The sequence below is a fragment of the Eulemur rufifrons genome, chromosome 16, assembly GCF_041146395.1.
Source record: "Eulemur rufifrons isolate Redbay chromosome 16, OSU_ERuf_1, whole genome shotgun sequence".
Lineage (NCBI taxonomy): Eukaryota > Metazoa > Chordata > Mammalia > Primates > Lemuridae > Eulemur > Eulemur rufifrons.
The window spans coordinates 3,184,961-3,211,206 of NC_090998.1; the positions used below are offsets into that span (position 1 = coordinate 3,184,961).

General features: G+C 45.1%; 1 protein-coding gene across 1 annotated transcript in view; it reads right to left on the reverse strand.

Annotated features, from left to right (window-relative positions):
* The window catches only part of MICAL3 (microtubule associated monooxygenase, calponin and LIM domain containing 3), a 185,428-nt gene that overhangs the window by 82,136 nt on the left and 77,046 nt on the right, over positions 1 to 26,246 (reverse strand). The window contains exons 2-16 of the mRNA XM_069490679.1: positions 24,812 to 25,148; positions 22,691 to 22,898; positions 20,170 to 20,286; positions 19,683 to 19,784; positions 18,971 to 19,126; positions 17,885 to 17,985; positions 15,414 to 15,671; positions 14,957 to 15,072; positions 13,636 to 13,762; positions 12,480 to 12,576; positions 10,186 to 10,333; positions 7,933 to 8,129; positions 6,265 to 6,377; positions 6,114 to 6,176; positions 5,447 to 5,620 (exon numbers count right to left, since the gene is read on the reverse strand). Of these exons, the coding sequence (XP_069346780.1) occupies positions 5,447 to 5,620; positions 6,114 to 6,176; positions 6,265 to 6,377; positions 7,933 to 8,129; positions 10,186 to 10,333; positions 12,480 to 12,576; positions 13,636 to 13,762; positions 14,957 to 15,072; positions 15,414 to 15,671; positions 17,885 to 17,985; positions 18,971 to 19,126; positions 19,683 to 19,784; positions 20,170 to 20,286; positions 22,691 to 22,898; positions 24,812 to 25,075 (2,241 nt within the window). The 5' untranslated portion in view covers positions 25,076 to 25,148. The remainder of the gene's footprint in view (positions 1 to 5,446; positions 5,621 to 6,113; positions 6,177 to 6,264; positions 6,378 to 7,932; positions 8,130 to 10,185; positions 10,334 to 12,479; positions 12,577 to 13,635; positions 13,763 to 14,956; positions 15,073 to 15,413; positions 15,672 to 17,884; positions 17,986 to 18,970; positions 19,127 to 19,682; positions 19,785 to 20,169; positions 20,287 to 22,690; positions 22,899 to 24,811; positions 25,149 to 26,246) is intronic.

Sequence of the window (26,246 nt, forward strand, 5' to 3'; positions counted from 1 at the left end):
TTCTGGGCCTTAGATCTGTGACAAGTACAGTGTAAATTATAGTTTGTGATTGCATAGTGATTTTACCGTGACGTGGGACTAGATTAAACTACCCAGGGTTTAAATGTATTATGTACTGTCCTTAGATCCAGTCAGGAATTGCTCATTTGTAGCAATAAAAGTTGCTTCTGCTACACATGGTTTCTACAGATGGTCTTTCTTTTTATTTTTAACAGTTATCATTGAAGAGATTAAAAGCTGATTTGGTGTCTACACTTGCCATCGACACAGGCAGGCAGGACGAGGCAGACGACAATACAGCATGCGGAGAAGATCACCTGCTGGCTGCCAGGTGCCCGACAGGGAGGTGGAGTAGGGAGAGGAGAGAGCGTGATCACTTTTTTGGGGCAGGTCCGAGAACGCTCCTTTTCCCGTCGCTTTTACACCAACAGACACAAACAGAGAGAACATGGTTGAAACAGTGGCCATGTTTCCTCCCAGAAGGCAGGTTCTGGGAGGACTGAAGGGCACTGGCCAGAGTGCCCCAACAGGCCCCCTTCCTTGCCCCTCCATCCTCAACAGCAAACCCCTGTGCTGCCAGAGAGGGTGGCCTGCCAGTCTCCTGGCCTCCAGGTAGGACTGTACCTTCTGTTAAGCACAGATGCACAGGTCATCTATGTAGCGGGTTAGAACTTGCAGTGTAGTACTTTCCAGACGCCAGGGATCAAGGGTTTCATCGGGGAGGTTGGGGGACAGAAGAAATGGGCTTGATTTTGAGTGGAGCAAAAGGGTTAACAAGCCAACCACCATGAGGGGATACAGAGGTTCCCTCCCGAGGCTTGGTCACATGTGTCCCCAATGCAGCAAAGCAGCATTGCTCTCTTCTCAGCCCCGTACACACACTCAAAAAGTTCTGGAAAACCACCAATGAAATATAAGAAAGTATAGGAAACAGGATAGAAAAATTAAACATCTTTCCTTAATGGAATGCCATATACATGTTCATGGCTTCCCTTCATTCTTTCCACTCTCCTTGTATACCCTTCCTTGGGAGTCTGCCTCTAATTCAGAGAGCCCCTCTGCACCGCAGAAATAATCCCATGTTCCCAGGCCTCTCTGATCCCTTCCAGGGGAATTCTCACTCCCTGGCCTAGATGGTATGTGGAGTAGGTGCAGGTAAGGCCGGAGAGGGAAGGAGGCTGTGGAAGCCATGACGCCTGGGGAAACAGCTCCGCTGCTTGTTCCCAACCCACATGACAATCTACTTCCAAACCAGGGCTGGTTAATGCACTGTTGGCCTTCAGGACACGTTTCTGAGATCAAAAGGCAAAAGAGTGGGGAAGGGAAGAGCCACAGTGTTGCCAAAGGAAGGTAAAAAGAAAAGCCACTGGCAGACCGAGTTATTCATTTCCCTTCTCCACACCACGACCTAAGCTGAAACTGGTCCTTGTGCCAACTCTGCCGTCACTGCCGTGCTTGCCACGTCCTTCTGCCCCTGTCTGAACCACTTCAAGAGGAGCATAAAGTGAGTCATAGTGAGGTGTTGCCAGTTGGCCCCCACTCCTGATGGGAGACACAGGGGCCAGCCATTAGGGTGTGTCAAAGCAGGGCCCTGGGCACCACTGGAGTTCCTGTCCCCAAGTTTCTCAAGCACCTGGCAGTGCAACTCCAACTCTCTTTCGGGGGATAAATTTAGAAAGCAAAGATTCATGATTTAGTGCTAAGAAAACATTCTATGTGAATGTTGTACATTTTACTTGGACGTAAGAACTATGAGTCAGGGTTCACAGTGCTATCTCCCTGCAGCCTCCTAGGCTCACAATTCCTGACTTGATATAACCTAAAGCACCTGAGGACCTCATAGTATGTTCACTGTTTGCGGTTTCTCACCTACCAAGTCTCATTCATCCACCTACCCGGTGACTCTTTCTAACTGCCATCTCTGGGGCCCATTTTGTAGACATAGAACCTGTATTTGACTTCAAGGTTCTATTCTGCTGCCCCTCAGCCTGCCAATCTTTTGCTCCACTGACTGTGGTCATGATCACCCAGATGTCAAGCTGCCTTGGCCGGGACTAACAACATTCTCCAGGGAATTGAGGCTATCAGGCACTTAAACAGGAGAAACACAGCAGTCCCACGAACAGCAAGCCCCCGGAACCCTTTCAGTACAGCTCAATCAGATGAGAAGCCAATGTGTGAGTTGTCACCAGGACCGAGGCCTCGAGTTGGCTGGCTCCTCAGGCCACACCTGCTACCCAAGACTCCCCAGCAAGCCCCCCAAAAGCTGCTCCAGGCACATGCCACCCTAGAGCATCTGTTCACTCACTAGAGTGTATTACTCCTCACCTCCCTTCCCCTCTGCTGCTCCTATCTCAGGCAACCTTTATGAACATCATAGGAGTCTAGAGTTTTTGGAATCTCGCTTAGAGTTCACTTTCCCCTTCAACAGATACTCAACTAAAGATCACCTTTCTAAACCTTCCACCTAGACTTCAAGGCAAAGGGTAAGAAAATAAAACCCAAGTAAATTTCTGAAGAATTGTTTTCAGAAGACCTCCTCCAAGCCTAGGGAAAGGGGAAGCTTGGCTTCTGTTGTGAATTTGGACACTGCTCTCAAAGTTCCATCTCTCCTTCATGGGTCCTGCCTTTAATGTGGTATATTATTATTATTTAATTTTTTTAAGAGACAGGGTTTTGTTCTGTTGTCCAGGCTGGAGTGCACAGGCCAGATCATAGCTTGCTGCAGCCTCAAAATCCTGGGCTCAAGTGATCCTCTTGCTTCAGCCTCCCAAGTACCTGGGACTTCAGGCATACATCACCGTGCCTGGCTAATTTTTTTTATAGAGACGGGGTCTTGCTATGTTGTCCAGGCTGGTCTCAAACTCTTGGACTTAAGCAGTCCACCTGCCTCAGCCTCCCAAAGTGCTGGGATTATAGGAACGAGCCACCATGGCCAGACTAATGTGGCATATTATTAAAAGAATAGTTAGAAAGGAGCATTTCCCCTGAATATAATTTCAATAAAATTCAACTTGCCACTCCCCAGCACCTCCTGGCAGATGACACTTTACAGTATAAGAGGCTGGCGGAACCAACTGTTAAAGATGCTGATGGAATCAAGGATCAACTCATCTGACTGCTCAGCATCGTGTAGGTCCTAATGACACAGACCATGACATGGCCTACCCAGGCGCCACTCCCCACAGCAGGGACTTCTCAACTGTGACACGGGAGAAAATACAGTAGCAGCCTCCACTCCCTCTGACTGGTTTTCTATAATATACCAGGTGCCATCATCTTCCCTGTTCAGTATTACTTAGGATAAGCAGTTTTCCAGGAGATCTTGCAAAGGTTTCAGTGAAAATTCCCAAAAACGGTATTTTAAATGTAGAACACCAAGAAAATGTCCATGAACACCTTTGTCCAGGATTTGAAACAAATAAAAATCATAGTTCAAGACTATTTTCTTGGATAACAATTTTCTATTTAATGTGAAATGTTCTGCTGCCCCAACTCTCAGCCTTGACTGAGTCAGGATTCTCCCTCCAGTGGTCATGAGGAGACTGCTAGCAAAAAAGCAGCTTGAGAAAAACATGACAATGGCAAAACCCCAGGGCCTGAGGTACCAGAACGACTTACCACATAGCTTAAGCTAATTCCAAGCCAAATTAACAATCCACTCTTTAACTGGTTTCTCGAATCCCAAGGAGTTAAATAAATCATTGAATCCAATCAGCGCTGTCTGTTAAACGTCTTCCCAGAGTCGCTAATTAAATGAGCACAGGGACCTCCTGCCCTGTGAGCCAGGGTTCTAGCGTTCAGGCCTCCGCACTGCCTGGCTCAGCGGGAGGAGAGGCGGGGGAAGGCCTGGGCAGGCACCCGGCAGCTCCTTTACCTGTTTCCACCGGGGGCTGGGAGCAGGGCGACCCTGCTCGGGCAGGCAGCAGGACGGCCGGCTGGCCCCACGCACCTGTGTGGGCTGTGACACACGGGCCAAGTGTGCGCAGGGACAGGACATGGAGACAAAACAGAATAAAACAGGTCAAGGTGGGAGAAGACACCAGAAGGTACTCATGGAAGCAGACACACATCTGTCAACTGTGGGGGAGGGAGGTAGAATCAACTCTTAGAAAGTCACACAAAGGAAAGAAAATAGGCTCCCCTCAAACCAAAAGCAAATGCCAAAAAAAAAAAGGAATACAGAAGCTGTGATTCTCATTATCCTTATTCCTAAGTCAATGCTCGCTGACTCTAAACTACCAATGTTGATTTGGAAAACCAATCTTTCCACCCAAATGAGGAAAGCACCCTTCCTCTAACAGAGAGCATTCCTGCTTTCCTGAGGGGCGCTGGACCTGGGGCTGCCAGAAACTCCAGCCAACCTCAACTGTCTACAAGGAATATCACCATCTTTTCTGTGAGCCACACATGAGAAGACTGGGGTGCAAAGACTATGTGAGAAGAAATTAATTGTGCCAGATTCCACACGAAGCCACCACCCCTCCCCAGTCCACAGGAATGTTGAGTAAGGAGGAGAGAGGGGGAGAGAGAGAAGGAGAGAAGGAGAGAGGGAGAGAGGGAGAGAGGGAGAGAGGGGGAGAGAGACAGAATGCAGAGAGCGGCCCGGCCTCCAGCTGCTCTCCCCAGTCATCAAGGAGTTTTACAAGAAACTTTCAGTGTGAATTTCAAAACAGCCCCTCCTCTTGTATGAAGTCTGAATGACTTTTTAGATACCCCCTTAACAAAGACACCTCAAGTCAAATGCTCCTGCCTAGAACCTCACACATGACTTGTGGGAGTCCCATTTAGCCAGAAAGTTCATATTCCTAGCAATATCCCAGGAAATAATCTGCAACACACAAAAGAAGCTTTATTGCAAGAATGTTTACCTCTGTATTTTATCAAGAAATATGAGAAACAACTTAAACATGCAACACTAGCTAGTGCGATGGTTAAGAAAAGTATGGTACATTTCAAAAGAGGCTCGCAAAGAGAAGAGAAAGTATAGGTTAAGAATGACCTCAACTATAAAAACAAGAAAGCACTTTAAAAAAAAGACAAGAAATAAGCAAAATATTAACAGAATTATAAGTGCCTTAATTATCTTTATTATACTTTTCAGCATTTTCCTTCATAAGCATGTACTTCTTTTATAATTTAAATATGTCTGTGAATATATACACATGTGTAGATTTATAGATACAGACATACAAGTTTAAGACCCCTCTGATGATTTTTGTCACAGACACATCAGAACGTTGAGGACAAAGCAGCCCTGAATGTGTAGGCAAGCTTCTGAAACTCTCTTCACTGCCCTGGTCAGACAAGGGGAAAGCCAGACGTCAGTCTTGAGCCCATGAACCCTGGGGGCTGTGACAAAGCCCGTCTCACTTGACTTTAAAGACCGCTCCTTCCTGTGTGACCTGACCGAATGTGGACGGGTGAGGTGTGAGACAGGGCTTACCTGTCTCCGTATGCCGGTGGACTGCGCAGGTGCATTCTCTTCAAATTTGGCCAGCAGCTGTGTTGCCATGTATTTCACTTTGTTCTGGTTCCCAACAGCAACATCCATCCTCCTGTCCGTCAGAGTGCTCACCAGTGTTGGCCTTTCTCCTCTGTGGCCCCGGGGAGCTTCCTCCTGAAGAACACCAAGCACCCAAGAACCAGCTCTTGTTACAGGAGGCTCCAAATGCTCTTCCCTCAAAGAAGAAGTGTGGTCAGGCCCTGGCACAGTGGCTGGCAGTTTTGCTTTAGGTCAAGCTCAGCAGCTCTCTTCAAGGTTCTAATGTACACATGGAGTCAGCAAGACTCTGGTAAACACAGATGTATAAAGAGGTCTCAGACTTGTGCTGGTATTGTCATATCCCAGGAGAGCCATTGTCCTTTGCCAAATGTGGGATTCCAAAGAGACAAGAAGGTCTGAGTGCACATGTGTGTTATTTTCTCTGAATGCTTTCTAGAAAATTAAACAAAGGCAAAAGCCCAGAGAAAAAACATCTGGCCACAGAAATTCTCATGAAGGACAAATATGAAGAGATCTAGCAATACCAATGTGGAAATTAAGATTTAAACCAAAAGGGCACAATTCAGTATTATTATCGTCATTCTAACAAACTCCAGATGAATCTCACCTCCTCTGATTGACTGGTCTTTCTCCTCTTTCCAGCACCATCCAAGTCTTTTTCCTTTTTATCCTATACCAAGAGAGGAGGGAAACTGTGTTATTCTAGTCACCGTACCTTTCCATTAGCTTTGCAGCCAGTAAAGGATTCCTCCACATACCTTGGGAGAACGCTTCCGAGAGATGGTCTGCCCCAGCTTGCTGAGGAAGGAGATGGGGGATTTGGTGCTGGCTATCAAGATAGCTTTCTCCTCGGCATTCAGGTCCAAGGTATCTGTGAACAGAAATCAGCGATGTTCAAGGACAGCCCTGGAGGGTGCCAGAGTCCTGACCACAACTACTCTCCCTTGTAGGTGGCTCACAGAATCTCCAAATGGTCCCAAGGTTCATCGGCTATGACAAAGCACGTGAATCTCAGTAGGGAACTCCACAGAAGAAACCACACTTGGGTCTACAGGCTGAACCTTCTCTTTTCCATCCACATAAATGAAAACAACTCTTTCCCCCAATCTACTTCAGTTACAAAAACCTGTGCTTTTACTTTTCACAAGTTGGAATCTGCATGGGATCATTAGTTACAGTAGAGTGTTGAAGCCTCACCTGTGTGATAAAAACTTCAGGACAGAGAGAGAGAGAGAAATCAGGAGGTGACTCGGAGTCTTCAGTTTTGGTACATGCAGATGCCATGCTCTGAGCTGCACACAAAGGGGCTCTCCCGGAACGGGCATATTAATGTTAGAGTTGTGGATTTCTGTTGTAAGAACTGCACATCTAATCAGGAATAGCCACAGATGCCTCTAAGAGTACACAAGCTGGAAGGCACTGGAGGGTGGCACCACAAATTTTGTGGATTCCAGTGTTTTACTATTAACAATATTAATTTTTAAAATAGTAACTAATAATAAATTGCTAACGTTTATTAAGTGCTTCCATTTGCCAAACACTCTTCTTAGCACATCACAATGTAATTATATGTGTCATCCCCATTTTACATACAGGGAAACCAAGGAATAGGGAAATTTAGTAACTTACCTAAGGTCGAACAAGTGGAAGTACTGGGTATATAAACCCAGGTCAGACACCGTAGTCAATACTCTTAGGCATTACGCTACGTTTACTTCAAGGGACAATTAATGACAATAGAAGTATTTTTCCTAACACTCTGACAGGCAGCAAGCTAAGGGAAAATCTGCGGGAAACACTAAGAGGTTACGAGTAGAAAGAGAAGCCAGAGGAGGCATGGTTACAGCAGGGAGGAGGAGAGTGAGCCAAGTGCGGCTCAGGGTGCCAGGTGCTGAGAAGAAAAAGGATATCATTCCACAGTGATGAACAACGCAGGAAAGCCAAGTGCATGAGAGATGAGAGATGAGAAAAGAACACAGAGTGGGTGATTCTTCCTGACTGTGGAGAACAGCTTCAGTAAAGTGGCACAAAGGGAAGCCACGTTACAAAGCGTTACTAAGTTTAGGCCCTGAGAAAGTGGAAGCCACAAGCACAAACCACTTTTTCAAAAAGGCGGGTTCTGAGGGAAAGGGTATGAAAAGGCGGTGGAGTCAAGGAAAAAGATCTGGGGCAGGAGTGATTTTTGCATAGTTACAGATTCAGTGAGAAAGATCTGGGAAAGAATGAGAGGTGGAGAACATATCGTTAGAGAAGGTAAAGTAGCGGAGCAAAGTTCCAGAGATTTCCCATGATGGCCAACCAGCAAAAACAGGCAGCTTGTGTGTGTTTGGTGGCACTGATGAAGGACACAGTGGGAAGGAAAGGAAAGCCAGGTCACAACACAGCAGGCCATGGGGGCTTCTGCACCAGCGCTGCCCGGGCCTTACCGCTGGAGGGGAGCGAGTCCTTGAACATCTCGTAGAACTGGGTCAGGTACATCACCATGGATAGCTTGTCGGGCTCCCCCACGGAGGCCATTTCTTTGCCTGTCATGATGGGAGAAATGCCCAGTTCCTTCTCAGCGATATCAAAGGCCAGTTGGTTATTCTTCTCCACATTCTGCTCATCCAAAGAATCAAAATCTCTGAGAAACAGGACGAGAAAAACGTATCAAGATGGGTAGGCTCTCCCCAAAGCGGAGAACACAGTATCCTGGAGTCATGATCACTTCTCAGTCTTTTGGCTAAAATCCAGGGGCAGTGCATTACTGACATCTGACAGCAAGCTGTTTATCTCACCTCTTCTCTTCTCTTTCCTTTTACTAAGGAAATGCAGAGCATCCTCAAGAAAAAATGATTAAACATCTACCCAATAAAAGAAAAAACAGGGGAAAAGTTGAAAAACTACTTTCATTTTTCCAGTAACACAAATTTCTTACTAAAATATAAGCTCAGGAATAGGAAGTATCTTTAATATATATTCTCTTGTACCTTGTGTGTAGTACATATTAAACTTATGTCAAATAATGACAAATATGCTATTTGGATCAGACAGCTCCTAAAGACCTAGGATTATCACCCACCATGGCTGTTGGACCTACAAGCTGTTAATGTACTTAATCAGCTCTTGTAAATCTTATTCAGCCTTCTCCTTGAGGGGAAATTTCAAAAGCTTCCTCAAAAGATTTTTCCATTGCTAAATTTCCTGAGTTTTCCCAAGTATTCAGATTAATAAACATGTCCTACTGGGTTACTTCTTGCTACTCAGAGTAAGAACTGATAGCATTGTTCTTCAGGTGATTTTGGGGTAACCTGGAAGTCCTTATTTTGTGTGAACCTACTGACCCCATAGCATTTTTTCAAATTCCTTTTCTCTGTAGGTTAAGCCTATTAAGCTATGGAGATCATCCTGAATGAAGTCATTGTAGTCTAAACAGTGCCAATTACCTCCCCGCTGCTTTGTGTTCTGCTATGAGTTAACTACCCTAGACCTTCTCTAGGCAGCCTGGTCTAACAGGACACACACCCTCTGCCTCCACACTTGCCCTCCATCCAATCTGCACCCTCAACTACTTCTGCCTGCATCCGTTTTTTCTTGCCTTGCCTTTGGAATATGCTGATTCGCCTGGCCCATCCTCTAAAGCACCTTAGTGTCACTGAGCACAACCTTTCTCAAGCTGCTCTACCTCCCCCAACCCCCTTCCTCTGGTGAGAGTGATAAGCCCTTGCTTTCATTTACCTTTTACCAACTCTGGATGAGCTAAGGGACATGAGCACAGGATGTCATTGACCATCACCCAAGCACATCAGAAACCCCCATTTTTCATCCACACTGTGCAAGGCTGTTTTTATGAGCGCTTGGCTCATTAGCTTATGACTATCATAAAAATACGGACTATGTCTTTTACGATTCCTTAACCAATCATTTAAAAAAAACAAACAGACACTAGGCCCTTAAGTGGACCTCATGATAAAAATGACAAGCAGCCAAAATAACTCAACATGCTCCGCTTCTGTTTCTGAATCCTTTTGTTTGGCTTCCATGGTAACGAATGCTGATGGGGAAATCTGAGGGCACTGGTCCCTGCAGCTGGCCTGGGGTCCTCCTAGTGTACTGATTCTGTAGACAGGTGAGCAGGGAATGGCCAAAAGAGATGTTAGGGTATGGGTGGGTAAGATGATGAGAGTTTCATGGACCTGACAGTGCATGTTTGCAAAAAGTACAGTCTTTAACAAACAGAAAATGCCAGTGAATCATCATAAATAGGAGAAGTATTCATTGTTTTTTGTTTTGTTGGTAGTGACATACTTGCCTTGAGCTAGCCAAATGTTCTAGCCAGGTTTCCCTTGTGACCGAGAAGGTTTGAGAGATAGCTGGCTGAAATGAAGAGTTCAACTCAGGGCCAATAAACAGTTTTCCTTTGTGTGAAGCTAATAGGCCCAGGTTGGTGTTAAAACCAGTTTTTAACTTATGAGTGCCATGATTTTAAAAATTCACCTGATCATTCCTGGGTTGAGCTATATAATGCATGACATATAGTGCTTATAAATATAACTAAATCAAAATCACTGCCTTCTAGAGGAAGTATCTTACTATGTACCTTATTCTAGGAGAAAGGATGAAATTTGGCTACTTGATAGCAGGGTACTCTGACATCTTTGTGGAATATAAAATAAAACACAAAGTTGGTCAGGACTTACATCAGATCAGGACGGTATCTGTGGATAATTGCACAAAGGGCCAAGCCACTTTTCCAAGACATGGTGAGATCGGTCACATTTACCCCTGTATAGCCATCCGTCTGCCTCTGGCACCAACCCAGCAGTTTGCTTGAACGAGCTACAGACTCTGAAACAACAACAATCATTATTGGAAGTGTGGTAACCACAGGATATAGGATTCTCTCTTCAGTACAAATATCCAGTGTGAAAAATTACTGAGAGTAGTTATGAAAATAGTTATCACTAGATCGCAAAAGAAAACAGTGAGGAATAAGGTTATGTAGCTGGTATCATGATAGTGCTATTATACGCAGACAAGAAACTACCAATTTATCCAGACTCTAAGGTCAATGTCCACCCCCCTAACAGACTGATAAATCACACCCGGGGTGGTCTGGACCTGACCATGCCGAAGCCCAGTGTCCCCGTGGCACCCAGGGACACTGACTTAGGTGGAAGAGCGCCACCTACTGAGCGATCACCCTCACTTGCAACAGTTCTAGCATTTCCCTGGAGAGTTGCTTGGCAAGTGGCTGAGGAAGGCTTTTCCCTCCAAAGTAACAGATAAGAAAAGGTTCCATTCTCTCTAGCAGCTCATTCAACCAAAAGTAAACAAAGTCTTGCTCTTACAGTTTCCAAGGTAGCAAGCAATTTGCCAAGTGAAGAAATTCTGTAGAGTTACACTGACAAAGCCAGGAACCCCAGACAATCCCTCAGACCAAGTTTGGTACCTTGTATTATAAATTATCACATCTTAAAAAACTGAACAGGCAAACACATGTTTTACAGTTCCTTGATATCCCTTCTAAAACCCTAACAGCCTTTATAACAATCCTTTTTTTAATTACATCAGAAGAGCTCTGATATGGAGCATTTAAGAGAATCTGTGAACTCCTATTTGTGTCCATGAAAGTCTGCTCCCTTACCTAAAGCAGCTGAAAATATTTAGCTTTGTACTAAGTTATTTAGTGATTTGTGAACATAAGATAAAAAATGTATATCATAAAATCCTGTTTACGTCTTTCACAGTAAAAACGTATCCTGAAACTACAGATAGAACCACTTCTAGTGCCATCTCTTGGCTCAGAAATTAACTTTATTCAGATGCCTCCCAAATCTGTATATCCAACCATGCAATATGTATTGGACAACTTCAGTATTCCAGGTTCTAAAATAAGAACAGTGAATAAAGATACTTTCTGCTTTCAAGGAAATGACATCCCAGTGGAAAAATATGAAAATGTTTCCAACTGCCTGTTGGTCCTCATATCCACCCTGATAAACCAAAAACATGTCAAATGCAAAATGTCCAAAACAGAACTCAAACCTTCTCTCACACCTTCTCAGCTCCCCCCTGCCTGGTCTGCACCGATGCCGCACCATCCACAAACACCTGCCTCTTGCCCCACAGCTGCCCATGCCTAAGGCTCCTTAATACTCTTCTCATATAATTATCAATGCCAATGACCACCCCAATATGCCAAGCACTGTAATAAGCACTCTCCACAGTCAAAGAACCCTCATGATCACCTCCCCATCTCTTCAAGGCCACACACTTCACAAATGGCAAAGTTTGGACTGGGACCCAGTTGCATCTGGCCCCAAAGTCTGAGTTCTTCTCCACCCACTTCTCCCTTCTCCATCCCCAGCTTGAGGACCAGATTTGGGCTTTTCCCACCTTTAGCTTGACTACTGCATGCATTTCTAACTCGTCTCCCCGACCCCGGCACTTCCCTTCTCCAGTCTTCTTACACGCAGCTGATCAGGTATGCTCACTTCACTCTCCTTTCACAACATCTTCAGTACACAAAACATGGAGTGGGCTTCATCTTTGTCATTGAATCCTGGCAGCCACAGGACCCAGCTAAAATGCCACCAATTCTTCTGTAAAGTATTCCCCCATAACCTTAGCTCTCATGCTCTCCCCCTCTCTCTCCCCATACCCCTTCCAGCATGTGTATCTGGTTTATCTCCACATTGTTGCAACACCTTAGACCAATGTAATTATTTGTTGTGGGGCCCTGACTTGTGCACTGTAGGAGGTTTAGCAGCATCCCTGGCTTCTACCCACTAGATGCCAGTAGCACCTGCCCCCAATTATGACAATCAAAAATGTCCCCAGACATTGCCAAATGTCCTCTGGAAGGCAAAATCACCCCTGGTTGACAGCCACTGTCGCAGACGGTACTGTGCACACATAGCAGCTCAATAAATGAGTACAGATGTCTCTGAATAGGTTACCTGCATTTCAAAAGGCCATTGCCAGCACTCACCATTGCGAGTCAGCTTTGGGGTAGTTCGGGAATTCACCAGGTTCTCCATTTCCAGATGAATATCTTTTGCTTCTCCAGTATCATATAAATGGCGCACCTGGCAGAAAGTTACAAAGTCAGACACAATGAAAATCAAACATCAAGTAATAAATTCCCACCTAAAAGCAGAATGGCTAAGATGAAAGATTGGGAAGCAAGTTGGGCAAAGTTTAGAGAGAAGTTACCGTGATGCCTTTAAATCCTTTATGGAATGAGGTGGGGTTACAGCGAAACAAATGCGTATTAACTGTAAGAAGTTGTGCTAAGACTTAGCTACTTGGCCACCGAAGTCCCTCTGAGAGTCTCTATTAGATCATTAAGCTGCCCATTAACAGCAGGTTTTACGGACAACTTAAGAACTTACCACATATATGTATAGAAGGCCTAATGGTGTAAACTTCAAGTAGAAGGCGAATTAAAAATTACACTAGAACACAGGCAAATATATCAAATGGGCTGCTTTCTAACAATTGCTCTACTTTTTGGGATTATTGTGCTGTGTAAGATGTCATCCTCATTGCAGTACTGAGGTTGAGAGATCCTGAGAAACAACTCAGTAGGATAAAAAAAATCAACTGATAGTACTAACAGTATCTTTTACTTTCAAAAGTGTTTTATCTTTCAAACTTCTTTTACATGAGCAATCCCACTTGCCCTCACAATGGTCCTGTGAGTAGGTAGGGATTATTATCCCCATTTTTCAGGTAAAGAAATTGAGGTTCAGAGAAAGTGAAATGACCTGTCCAAGTCACAGGTGATTAGCGGCTATAATGAAAGTGGAAGCCACAACTCCTGACTACTGGACAAGTGCGCTTTCCCCTACAATATGCAATCTGAATCAGCAGATGTGGGATAAAGACCTGGATCCACCATTTTTGGTCATGTTTGATCTTCTGCAAGTCAATCAACAACTCTGTGCCTTAGCTGCTCAATCTGTTGATGGAAAATAACCTGAAAATAATACTTCCACCAATTCAAAAGGAGATCTACTTGGATTACTAAAAAAGTGTCCTATATATGTTTGATATTAATAGTTTTATACATTTCAATATATCAGAGTTCTGATCAGTCCTGAGAATGGGCCCAGACGCAGATAAACTGACTAGAAGGCTCTTACCTGGCTTGGCCGGAGGAAGTTGACGTTAATATTGGGATACCTAGTGACAGGGTCGATGCTGTATTGGCTGAAGTTTTTACTCACATTCTCAGGGGTAGTCTGGGGCAGCAACCTATAAATACTTTCCCTGCAATAATATACAACAATATACTGAGAGCAGTGACAAGCACCATAGACATCTCCCTCTCCTTTTGGAGTATTTCTGTTTTTTGACAGTCTACCAAATTGTCTAAAGTATACAACAAATCTTCATGCTGGACCACTTTCCTCAACCAGCCCTGGCTTCGCATACCCACCACCTCATTCATCCCAAGGGCACTGACTGGTAGGAGTCAAGGGGAAGAACAGGGACAATGCTCTGAGCAGTAACGAATGCCTGACTCTTGCCTACAAGGCAACCAGCTTACTGTTTTGTTTTTTCAAGTAAGCCAATATTTAAGTTTTAAGAAAATCACAGATAAAAAAAGAACTTGCCACCACATTTAGCTAGAATGCCTTAAATAACAGATTTAGAATGATAAAATGATATCAACTACCAGTTTCACCCCGGAAATCTTGTCTCTTTAGTTCTTCTGGTCAAGGCATTAGTTCTTTAGCATCCAGCAAATCCTAGGATTTTTATCTCATTTGCAAAAATCTGCTTCAAAACATCTGACATTTAGGGGTTTGAGAAACGTTTATAGGCAGTTTGGTGTTTCCTTTGACTTCAAAACCACTTTTAATTTCTTCTCCATCAGTAATAAATTTAATTTGGGAAGGGATAAGAAAAGAGCAGTAGATTAATCTTTAGGTTTTATGATTTTATGTAATAGTATCTTGCCTTTCCTCTCTTAAACATGAAAACATTTTTAATTAAGAAAGGAGAGAGGGCTGGGCGCGGTGGCTCACACCTATAATCCTAGCACTCTGGGAGGCCAAAGTGGGAGGAGTTCAAAAACCAGCCTGAGCAAGAGTGAGACCCTGTCTCTACCAAAAAGAAAGGAAAAAAAACCCAGCCAGGCATTGTGGCGCACACCTGTAGTCCCAGCTACTGGGGAGGCTGAGGCAGAAGGATCACTTTGAGCCCGAGAATTAGAGGTTGCAATGAGCTACAATGATGCCACTGCACTCTACCCAGGGCAACAAAAGGAGACTCTGTCTTAACAAGAACAAACAAGGCAACTGAACACCCTTCCTCATAGCCCCCCACCCCTTAAAAACTTAAAATTTAAAAAAGAAAGGAAAGAAAAGAAAAGAAAGAAAGGAGAGAGAGAAAGAAGAGCTTGAACCACTCCTTCTACCAGTTTTCTCATCGAAGGGACTCAGGGTTACTTCTCATTACCTCTCTGCCAGGACTTCCAAGGGGTTTGTTCCTTGTGACCAACTTCGTACCATCCAGGCAGAGTCCATAGCAGCTAGAAAGCCCCGAGCTATTCCTGTTCCCATTGGCCAGAAAGGCTATGAAGGAGGTATAAAACAAAGAATTAAAATAAATTACCTTTTAAAACAAGAAAACTAAACTAAGGAACAAAGAGAGTGTGCTGCTGACAGTAGTGTTTGACGACTGTTCAGATAATGAACTTCTCTACTTCCCAAATTGGTAGTGGGGCAAGGCACAAAAGCTGCAGAATCTCCATCCCTACTTACTAAGTCTGGGCTCCCAGCAGCCCGCGACCCTTCCCTATTTCCCGGTGTAACTCCCATGGGGAACTGGCCTGTGCTGCACACCCCAAGATGCCCAGATTCATTCCTAATTATTACTGCCTCCACCATAAAGTGCTGCCATCCTTAGCACTCACCTCTAGGAGGCTGTCCCCAACCAGAGCTACTAACAACTGGTGTCCATTCTGCTCCCGCACCAGGGCGGCGTTCTCGGAAGCATACATACAAGTGAAGTCAAACATGGCCACATCGGGCTGCCCATAGTGATTGATGGCAAAATCCAGAGATGGCAGCTGCTGCTGGGTGGAGAAGTCTGCTGCCTCCCTGGCGTAGTTGAGTAGAGCCTCTTGGTCCACATTCTCTCGGGAAAGCAAGAGCTCTGTGTCGGCATAGTCCTGTCTCCAGAGAGAGAAGAGGCTTGCAATGGAACAGCCCCAGCAGGGCCCACGAGCTCAGCCAGCCAGAACCATGCTACCCACGGCAGACAGAACCCGTTGTCACAGCTTTTCCTTCCCCTAAAGCGCTTTCACATTCCAAACCCAAATCTTTTACACAATTTAAAAAGAAAAGGGGGGGATGCTCTTTCTAAGAGAGCACAGCTTTTGCCATCTAAAAACACATTCCTAGCTCTTTCATTTCCTTAGAGCAAACTGCTTCTCCTTTGATCCTGTCCAATTCACCTCACAGAATTATTCTGAATATCAAATAAAAGAATTTATGGGATGGTACTCTGTGAACTGAAAGAGCATTTTATCGTTTGGTATTGTCGGCAATCATTATCTTCTGAGTGGCAAATGGCTTTTGGCAAACAGGACCATGTGACACGCTCAGCCTTGCATAGCACATCAGACCTGGAGGAAGAACCAGAAGCCTTAGTGCCAAAGGACACAGAGGTGGAAGCAACAGTAGTCCAGGAGGCTGGGCAAAACATACTTAATGTGGAACAGAGGTTTTCAAAATAACACATAAGATTCTGAAAGGCTCTATAGAAATCCACCAACAAAGAAGAACAAAGATGAGAGAAAAAGGCTTTCCACATAAAGAACTGAAACACTCCTTTGCTGTTTTGGAGGTTCCTGGCAGACTGAGCCAAGTCTTTATTCCCTTAAAGTGGGGCCTATGGTTTTTAAGTGCCCCTCACGGACTTTCAGCCACCACCACAAGATGTTAAAAGTCAAAATACAAACACTCAAGTTGGTCCTGGAAATACTGTTTGCTCAACATTGAGCAAGCAGCCACAATGAGTTTAGTGTTTAGCAGTACACACAGAAGACACGGCCCCTGCCCTCTAAAAAATAAATAAATAAAAAGGAAAAGTAAATCAGGTCTTGGCATTCTTGATTGTCCCTACCTAATTTCTACTGATAACTACAGTGCTGTTTTGATGGTAGATTGAGATCTTAACTTAGTCCCAAGGCACACAAATCACTTCACTGCTGTTTCTCACAGACAGCAATGTAATCCCAACAGAGCCCCAGATGCCCCAATTCTACAGGGCATCCAACCAAGCACATCTTGCTTACGCTCTTGGCAGCACGGGCTACACAAACTGCTTTGTCCTGGTTCTCCCTGCACACACAGGACCGCTGTGCGGAGCAGCAGTCACAGGGCTCTGGGTGGAAAGGGGCTTAGTGTGGTAGGCACGTGCTTGTCACTTGCTCCCCATCCTGCCCTAGATAAGGCAGTAGTGTCACTCAGACCAAAGTGACTTGATTCATCATCATCCTGCAAAGACAAAGGACTCCCTGAAGCTCAGCTATGAGTCTCTGGTGGGAACTCCACAGGCCTGAATCAGCACGTCTGGTGACACTTTGCTTCTATCGTTCTTGTCACATGGGGATGGTAATTCTCATATTTAGACCAATGAGACCAAATAAGACTTTAACAAACTCCTTAAGGAACCACCCATCCTGTGATTCTCTGAATTTCATGTTTCAGGATCATCATCTCTGGGTTCGCCACGCAACTGTCACCTAGAACAATGGCTCAGCTAGATATGACTAAGGATGGACATTAAGCCCTTGGTGTTCGCTCACAGAGACCTAAATACACCCTGATCCAGTCAGCGTTGCCTGGAACTCTGATACCAGGACCATAGTAACACCAGAACCACTGGCAGGCTCCCACCAACACCAATTATTGCTTCTGGGTCAAACCCCCCTCCCCTCTGTCACCCCCACTAAAAAGTAACCTATTAACCAACCAATAATTGGTCATGTATGGAATTCACTAGAACCACAAACAAATCACCTAAAATTAGGTTGAATATTTATGCATAAAATGCTATCTGAGACTTGCTTCGAAACAGTTCAATGGCAGGAGGAGCAGTGGGCTGGGGCACGACTGACACAACACTGGCCATATGATGCTAACTATTAAAGCTGGATGATGGGCACACGAGGGTTCATTATACTGTTTTCCCCACTCTTATTTACAGCTGAATTTATCCATAACAAAAGTTGTTAAACTGAAAACATCAGGGGTTACCAGGAGATGTGTTCAGGGCTCGCTTTCATTCCCTTGCAGGAAAAACCCATCAGACAATAAAATTCTTTCTCTTATTAACGAGTTCAACAAAAGAGAGATTTGAAGGAAATCCATTGCTCACATGCAGTATCACCCCTTTGTCCAGTAAACTCTGCTTTTTGGCTGTCATAACGAAATAGTGCGTGTCATCTTTGTAGTAGACGATGTTCTCCAAATCAATACCTGGGACCAGAAAACAAACGTGTGCATGAGGGAGTTTGCTGGGAAAAAGGTGCATAAGGCGGCCAGAAAGGTTGTACGTGAGACAGGGGTTGTAAAACTCCAGGCAGGGAAAGATGTCTATGCCCAGATTCTCACTTCCTGCATAATCAGTTCATGAAAATACGGGGAGCTTTGTTTCTCTTTGTACAGCTCTACAATTCACTTTACACCCCAAATTAACCCCAAAACAATAAGTAAATAGAACTATAAAAATGGGGGGAAAAAACCCCAAAACAAATCAAAAAGGGGCTAACCTCTCCAGGAGGGTTTGGGTTAGTTAACAGGTCAAACCTCTTTAATAGTCATCAAGGAAACCGGAGGAATCTCTTAGATTCTTAACAACAAGATAGACAACTCAACAAGCAGAAAGTAAACTACTGACTTTTTATTTCAATTAATCTAAAAAATAGATGTGACGGAAAGACAGAATGAAGGCACATTTAGCAAAATATCTAAGTTGACCTATTCAAAAGCTATCATACAACAGTCTCATTCCTGTCTGGCACATGCGTCGTTGCTTTCAAGCTCAAACTGGAACCCAGAAAGAAGACTACACAATTAATACCTAAAGTCAGGTTCTCAATCAAACCAGGAACTACCAGGCATTGGCATGCTACGTCGAGCACTGCAGTATAGGGTAAGGCGTTAGGGAAGACTGGTAAAAGGCAGAATTGAAAATTTTATAATAAAACAAATAAATAAGTAAAGACAAAACCCAGAGCAGCCCAGTCACTGTGATACGGGTTAGGAATACTGGAGTAGGAAACAAGTTCTGTGGGAAGTCTCATGCTAAGAACAGGGTGGGGGAGTGAAGAGAGAGTGGGGGGCGGGGTTTGACAACACAGTAATGACACCAAGGGTCACCCACCCACCAACTCCCAAGAGGAAAGTGACGAGTGGTTATTCAAATTTTGATCCTTATTGCTCTGGAAGCATCTACACCAACCTGTGGCTTCCCTCAGTTCCTGGAAAAATTTTTGGTTGAATATAAAAGCCACACCACTAATCTCTTCCACTTTGGCTTCTGCTGTTGTATTTCGGTTAATAAAATTTGCTGTGATGGCGATGGCCAGTTTGCCACGGAATTCTTTCCGACGAAATCCTGGAGGAAAAGAAACTCTCAGAGGTGGCAACAGTTACCTAGAGAGGAAGGAAGATCACTTCAAATGAAAGGGGGTGTTGAGCAAGACATTAGGGAAAATGGGGGATGAGAATGAATGGAAACATTTTAGGGCAGCTCTCCTCTACCTGAAAATAAGGTATTTGCCTACCAAAGAACATGACAATTCTGGAAAGAAGTCAAAGTCTCCCACACCATTTGCAAACAATTTGAAACATAACTGACCAGATTATTATTCAGTATAAGGGATTCGATTTAAAAGGGGGGAGGGTACCCAGTTATTGATACATAGATCAAATCCTGCAGCGTCAAGCACTCCAAGGATGGCTCGTCCCTAGTGCCCTAACACAAGTGCCCTGTGAGAAGCAGCCCGAGGACGGGCTGGCTAGAAGAAGGCAGGCCTGCCATTCAGTTAGAGTGGACAACACATGCACAGATTCTCAGGAGCATGGACGATGGTGACACAAACTCTCACCCGGGGTGGGACAGGGCCAGCTTTCACTCTGCGACAAACTGGCAAAGGAGCATAAATCAGTACCTTCCAAGGTGTTCCTACGGCCATCCCCACCGATGATCACTTCAAATTCATACTCTGACACAGGATGAGTTTTGGGATGCACCAGTGCCCGCCAACCTATCCCTGTGGACCAAAGCCAAAAAAGGGAGGTCATCACCCAGACCACATTCACACATCCAAGAACACCTCTTGATACCCAGGCACAGAGACTGCACAAAACCCTGAGACAAAAACACTACATGTAAAAGCACTGAGGACAAAGCACAGAAAGAAAGGAGCTTAAAGGGGGCTCACTAGGGACCTTCCCCACCATGCTAGTGGCTGCGATGTCCAATACTGTGCCTAAGGCCTCCTCGGTAAGTCAAGTCCTCAAGGGCGCAGGCCGTACAAAGGCAGATGCTCCCCTTAAGCTAGTTCTAAAAACAATCCGCACGTGTCTCTAGTTTTCTTCCTTTCCCCACCCTTCCGTGCCCTTTTATGCGTTCTTCACTCGTCCAATCCAACTTACGTTCATTCTCTTGGTCCTCAGGAGGCTGTACAAGTCCTTGGAACTCCACATTGACGTGGATTTCAATGCCAAGGATCAAGGCTACTTTCAACAGTATTAGCTGGAGCTGACGGATACCTGGGCAAACACAAAGATCACGTTGGTGGGGTGCACAGAGAAGGGGGTGCCTGTCATTAGCCACTGCTCAGGCTTCCAGTCCTCCACCTATGCATCCTTCACTCATTTTCTCAAAGCCTTTCGTGGCAGGAGACATTTTCCAAGCCATGCTCTATAATTGCAGTCCCCAACGCCCAGGCCATGGACCAGTACCAGTCCATGGCCTTTTAGGAACCAGGCCACACAGCAGGAGGTGAGCAGCAGGTGAGAAAGTGAAGCTTCGTCTGTATGTTCCCCATCACTTGCATCACTGCCTGAGCTCCACCTCCTGTCCGATCAGCTGTGGCATTAGATTCTCATACGAGTGCAAACCCTACGGTAAACTGCGCATGCGAGGGATCTAAGTTGCGTGCTTCTTATGAGAATCTAAGCCTGATGATCTCAGGTGGAGCTGAGTCGATGATGCGAGCGCCGGAGAGCAGCTGCAAATACAGATTATCATTACAGCCGAGAGATTTGACTGCACAATAAACGTAATGTGCTGGAACCATCCCAAAACCATCCCCATCCACACCCCATGGTCCATGGAAAAAACTGTCCTCCATGAAACCAGTCCCTGGTGCCAAAGAGGTTGGGGACGCTGCTCTGTAACTTCTTTCTTCCTTTTCTTTAAGAGCAGATATAATCTGGTGGAAGAGATGTTCTAGAGAGACATGCAGGCCACTCCCACCTCTTGGCTGAGGTGTTCTGACAATCAACAGCCCTGAGACAACACAGGGTTGTGGCCAACAGGAGATGCTGCTCCATGTTCCCCTTGTCCAGAGCCATCATACTAGCAGCATCTACAATCCTGACAGGACATGGCACTTACCACAGGAGACAGAAGATGTGCACCACGGGTGCGCTTTCACACTCCGACCGACGCAAAGCTGCTGCAGTACTTCCTAAGACACCCACAGTCTCTCTCCCATCCCATGCCCTCGCAGACCCTCACATTCTCAGCAGGTAAGGGAGATCACAACCCAGCTGTATCCGCTTACCATCCCCCTCCCACCACTGGTCTACAGCTGTGGAAACTGAGGCCCAGAATGACAGCAAATCTTGCTCATTATTATAGTAAGATTTATTTATTTATTCGATGTCCAATGAGTACCTGCCAGATGCCAGACATGAGAGCAACTTCAGGTACACAGAGATGAATTTAGTCCCTGAACTAAGACCCTCTCAGCTCCCAGATAAATCCTGCCACACAGAAGGCAGAAAAATCCACCGAATTAATGACCCTTGGTCTAAGACCAAACTCACCTGTGGCCCATGACTAATCTGCTAGGAGCACATGCAAATCCTCCTCTTGGTCATGTGGTCATTTTCCCCAGCTCAATACAAACACCACCCTCCTGAGTCACACTACCAAAGACTCATTAAATCCTGTGCTAGCACACATTTTACTTTTGCAGACAACTGTGGGTTCCAAGATGCTTTACAAATTACAGGCTGACAGATGGGCAATGCTCTCTCTGCCAGAGGAATGTGGCGGCTGTTGGCCAGTGTTTGATAAATTGGCACCACTGCTTCAAACAGCACAAGGCTCAGTGGTTGAATATATTTATAGGACACATCTGGAGGAGCTCAGAACAAAGGTTACTTGATAAGGCTTTCTTGGAATCATTAATGATAATCAGTAAAAAAGACTTCAACTTCCTAACACAGACACCGTCTTTTCTGAATTGCTTTTCAGATAGGCCACTTATAGTCAAACAAACAGCACTGACTGCGTTAACTTGTATTTATACCCTATCGGACCTCAGAAGAGCACAGGCCTAAGCTGAGCTTGGTGATGACAACAGTACAGCAAGAGCTGTTCTGGCTGTAGACTTCACAAGAACCACCTAACCAAAGGAATCCCATTATTGACTTGCCATTCATGACCAAGCTAGGACTCTGCTTCTTCTCTAGGTGTGGCTTCCCCAGGACTGGGTCCCGCAGCACTGTGTTCTTACAGTAGCAGAGCGTTTATCAGATCACATTACAGACAGCTGCATGCCTGAATACTTCTTCCACCGGACTGAGAACTACAGAGGGTCCAGGCCCAAGTTGGTCATCTGTTTCCCAACACCTGGCCCCAGTGTGCCTCCTAAGCACTGTAAGTGCTCAGCAAGAGTCCAAGACCTAACTTAGAAATCTTTGAGCTAAACTCTACATTTCATAGGTGATACACTTGTGGTTAAGAGTCCTGGGTTACAGAACCACTGCATGGCAGGTATTTTTACTCCAAGCAGAGTGTGCTTGCTACCAGACAAATACTAACAAGATTAGCACAAACTGGGTTGAGTATGAATTCCTTAGATAATCTACTTGTCTTTTTCTACTGAACAAGTGGGCAGGGCTGGGGGTGGAATTCTGCAGGAGAACTGGTTTTACTTACTAATATGGTCGATGGCTCCAGCACAAAACTTGCCATAGAACTTCTTGGCACCCAGACCTCGCAGATCATGTATGGTGAATGGCCAGAGATGCAAGACATTGTTGCGGGAGAAGGCATCTCGTTTCTCAATAACGACCACCTTGGCTCCCAGTAAGGATAAGTCAATGGCTGTGCGGAGACCACAGGGGCCAGCTCCAATGATGAGACACTGAAAAAAACAGCTGTTTTCAGGGCAAAGGCAGCACCTCTTGAGAAATATTTCTAGAGAAGTTTCATGATCTTATAACCATCATTCCCTAAAGCTCCCAAATAGGGCTATTCTACCCACTTTCAAGAAACCACCCATCTGGGTCATAGCAAAGCACCTGCAATGGCTTGAGAAACAAGCTAATGATTGCTGTGGATAGAGAAGACTCTGAATTGTCAGCGCTAGACACAAACTCAGCACATATTCACCTTGGACAGCCTGTAAGCCCCATAGATCTGCAACATATTTAAATGGGTCATCGTTTCAACAAACAATATGAAAATCATATCTAATCTTATATCAACAGGAGAGGACCTTTTAGAAGATTTCTAAGTCATGCAGATTTCTATCTAAGGAGACAAAGATTATTAGTACACAGTCCAGGTAATCTTAGAATCCTAGAATGGTTCTACCACTCAAGGGAACTTTCAAGGGTCAAAGTTTTATGTGCTGAAAAGAGTTCCAAAATCCCCACTTCTAGACTGAAAGTCCAGGGAAATGATCGTGAAAATGCACACTCTAGAGAAATACTTAGGGTGAGATCGGACACTTATCTTAACTAGTTTGCACTGTATGTGTAGAAGGAATACATGCAACTTTTGGCTTTACATTCCTTTTGTTCTTAATAAAAGTCCAGCACTCACTCAAAAGTCATGCCTTCACATTTCTTGGATTTTGTTGATGAAAATGCAAATCCACTGGCGGTGGGCTCTAGGTATCCACAAAGGGCAAATTAAAGCTCATAAAAGTACATAATAAAATAGCCATGAAGTCATTTGCAAATTTGTGTCCCTGCTAGCTTTTTCCAAGGAGGAAAGTAAGAAACGTATTTTTCTTTTTTTTTTTTTTTTTTTTTTTGAGACAGAGTGTCACTTTGTTGCCCTGGCTAGAGTGAGTGCCGTGGCATCAGCCTCGCTCACAGCAACCTCAAACTCCTGGGCTTAAGCCTCCTACTGCCTCAGCCTCCCGAGTAGCTGGGACTACAGGCATGCGCCACCATGTCCGGCTAATTTTTATATTTTTTTTTTTTTAGTTGGCCAGATAATTTCTTTCTATTTTTAGTAGAGACGGGGTCTCGCTCTTGCTCAGGCTGGTCTCAAACTCCTGACCTTGAGCGATCCACCCGCCTCGGCCTCCCAGAGTGCTAGGATTACAGGCGTGAGCCACCGCGCCCGGCCAGAAACGTATTTTTCTTTCTCTACTTCCTCATATCTCCCCCTGCATAGGTGAGTGTACATCCTGGGTCTTTATCCAGGCCTATCTATTTCATGGAAATCGTATTTCTCTACATTGTGAAGAAAGCAACAGAAATACTTCGGCTCACAAAGACCTTGCTTATGAATCCAAACAGACTTTGGAACATGGATGGAAGAAGTCTGAAGCTTGTGGCAAATTCTCAAGTTAGCAAATACTATGCTTTACCAGTTACTGAGTATGGAACTATGACTTTGTAGAGACAACATACCAAGACCCAGTAAGACATGTTCAGATAGGATGCTAACAGGGCTTAGCTATGGCCTTGCTACATGACCTACATCTTCCTAACAATGTGATGTTCAAAAGAAAGCATCAGCAAAATAAAATGTTCCTATGCCTCTTGACTTCAGGTTGTTCTTAAATAGTCGAAACTTTGAATGTTCAACATGTAAATGCATGAAATATGCTTAGAATAGGGTCTGGAACATGGGAGTCAAATAAATATAGGTAACAGATCCACAAACTTTCAACAAGGTAGAAGCCTGACTTCCTATGCTAGGCCATGGCTAGACTCTGCTGGTTCTCACCCAGTCTACCCCTACTCAATCCTTCTCTTTGGCATCTGGTTAAATCTTCACATCAGTGACTCCAGGGCCTGACAGTAGCCAAACGCTTACCTTGGTGTTAGTGCATGCTTTTCCCTTTTTGTAGTCTTTGTGACTGCCCCGTTTGTCCAACTTTGCCCAGAGGGCTTTGGCTTTCCAGTAGTTAAGCTTGGACTTGAGCTTGTGATAGAAGGAGCGGTAGTCCTTAGGCTTCAGTTCCAGGTGGTCACAGAGCTCTTGGAAGGCCTTGAGGGTTCCCTTGCAGGTGGTGGCCTGGACAAACCGGTCAAAGAGGACATGAGCTTGGTTCATCGTCTCATGCTTTCTCTCCTCCATGCTGCCTGCCCTCAGCACCCCACAGAGGGGGCTGTGGGATGGCCGTGGATCCACCTGACACGGTCACGTTAATCTAACAAAAAGAGAGAAAGAAAAGAAATGGTCCACATTGCTGTCTCTACAGACACTTTCTAGGAGACATACTCTTTTTCCAAGTGGAGTTCCCAAGTGTTAACACTCACTCACTCAACAAGTGTATGTCGCACACCTGCGATATTCCAGGCCCTCTCCAAGACACTGGGGATGGAGAGGTGATAACATAGCTCTTGCTTTCAAGGATCTCACTGTCTAGTGGATGAGACAGACACACAAGCAGAATGATTCAATGTCCTATACTAAGTGCCACTAGAGAGAGAGGCACAAGGGTCCGGGGAACACAGAGTAAGAGTATCTAAATTACAGGGAGGTGGGGTCTCCACTGAAGATGAGCCTCCGAGAGGCTACAGCTGAGTCTTTCAGGGTAGACTTTAGCCAGGCAGAGAAAAAGTGAGGACACAGGAAAGCAAAACAGGCAGGCCTGTGAGTGACTCGTGCAGATCAAAGAGTCACTAACAGATCCCCAGGTTTCTGGCTGAGGCCACTGAGTAAACGGTGACACCAGGCTGGGAGTGGATTAAAGGTAGAAGAGGGTGCAGTGGGAGCTCCCTTTCCATCTGTTCCACTTGAGGTCCCCATGTAGAGGTGCTCACAAGGCAGCTGGGCATGAGAGTGAAGCTCAGGGAGTAGCTGGGGATGCAGACCCAGATTTGGAGTCACTGGCACACAGGTGGTGACTGAACCTGTGAAAAGCAGGTAAGATCAACAAGGAAAGTCCATGGGGAGAAAAGAGCCAATGGGCTCTGGAAGAGATCTGGGAAGCACCAACCTAGAAGAGGCTGCAGAGAAGACGAGCCCTCTAAAAAGATTATGAGGAAGAGCGGAGAGAGGTCTGAAGAGAACCAAGGGTGGCATCATTGAAGTCTAAGAAGCAGAAAGTTCAGAAGTGCCAAACTCAGCAGGGATTTAAAGAACTCAAAAAGTCCTGTGTACAGTACAGTGTGATTTTATAGCCATTCTGTTTTGCCCATAATCATATTTGACAAGAACAATCATGTCTGTACCTTCTACTTACCAAAAATATCCACACACCCACCATGCTGTATGTCTGCCAGACAGAGGCGTGAAGACGGGA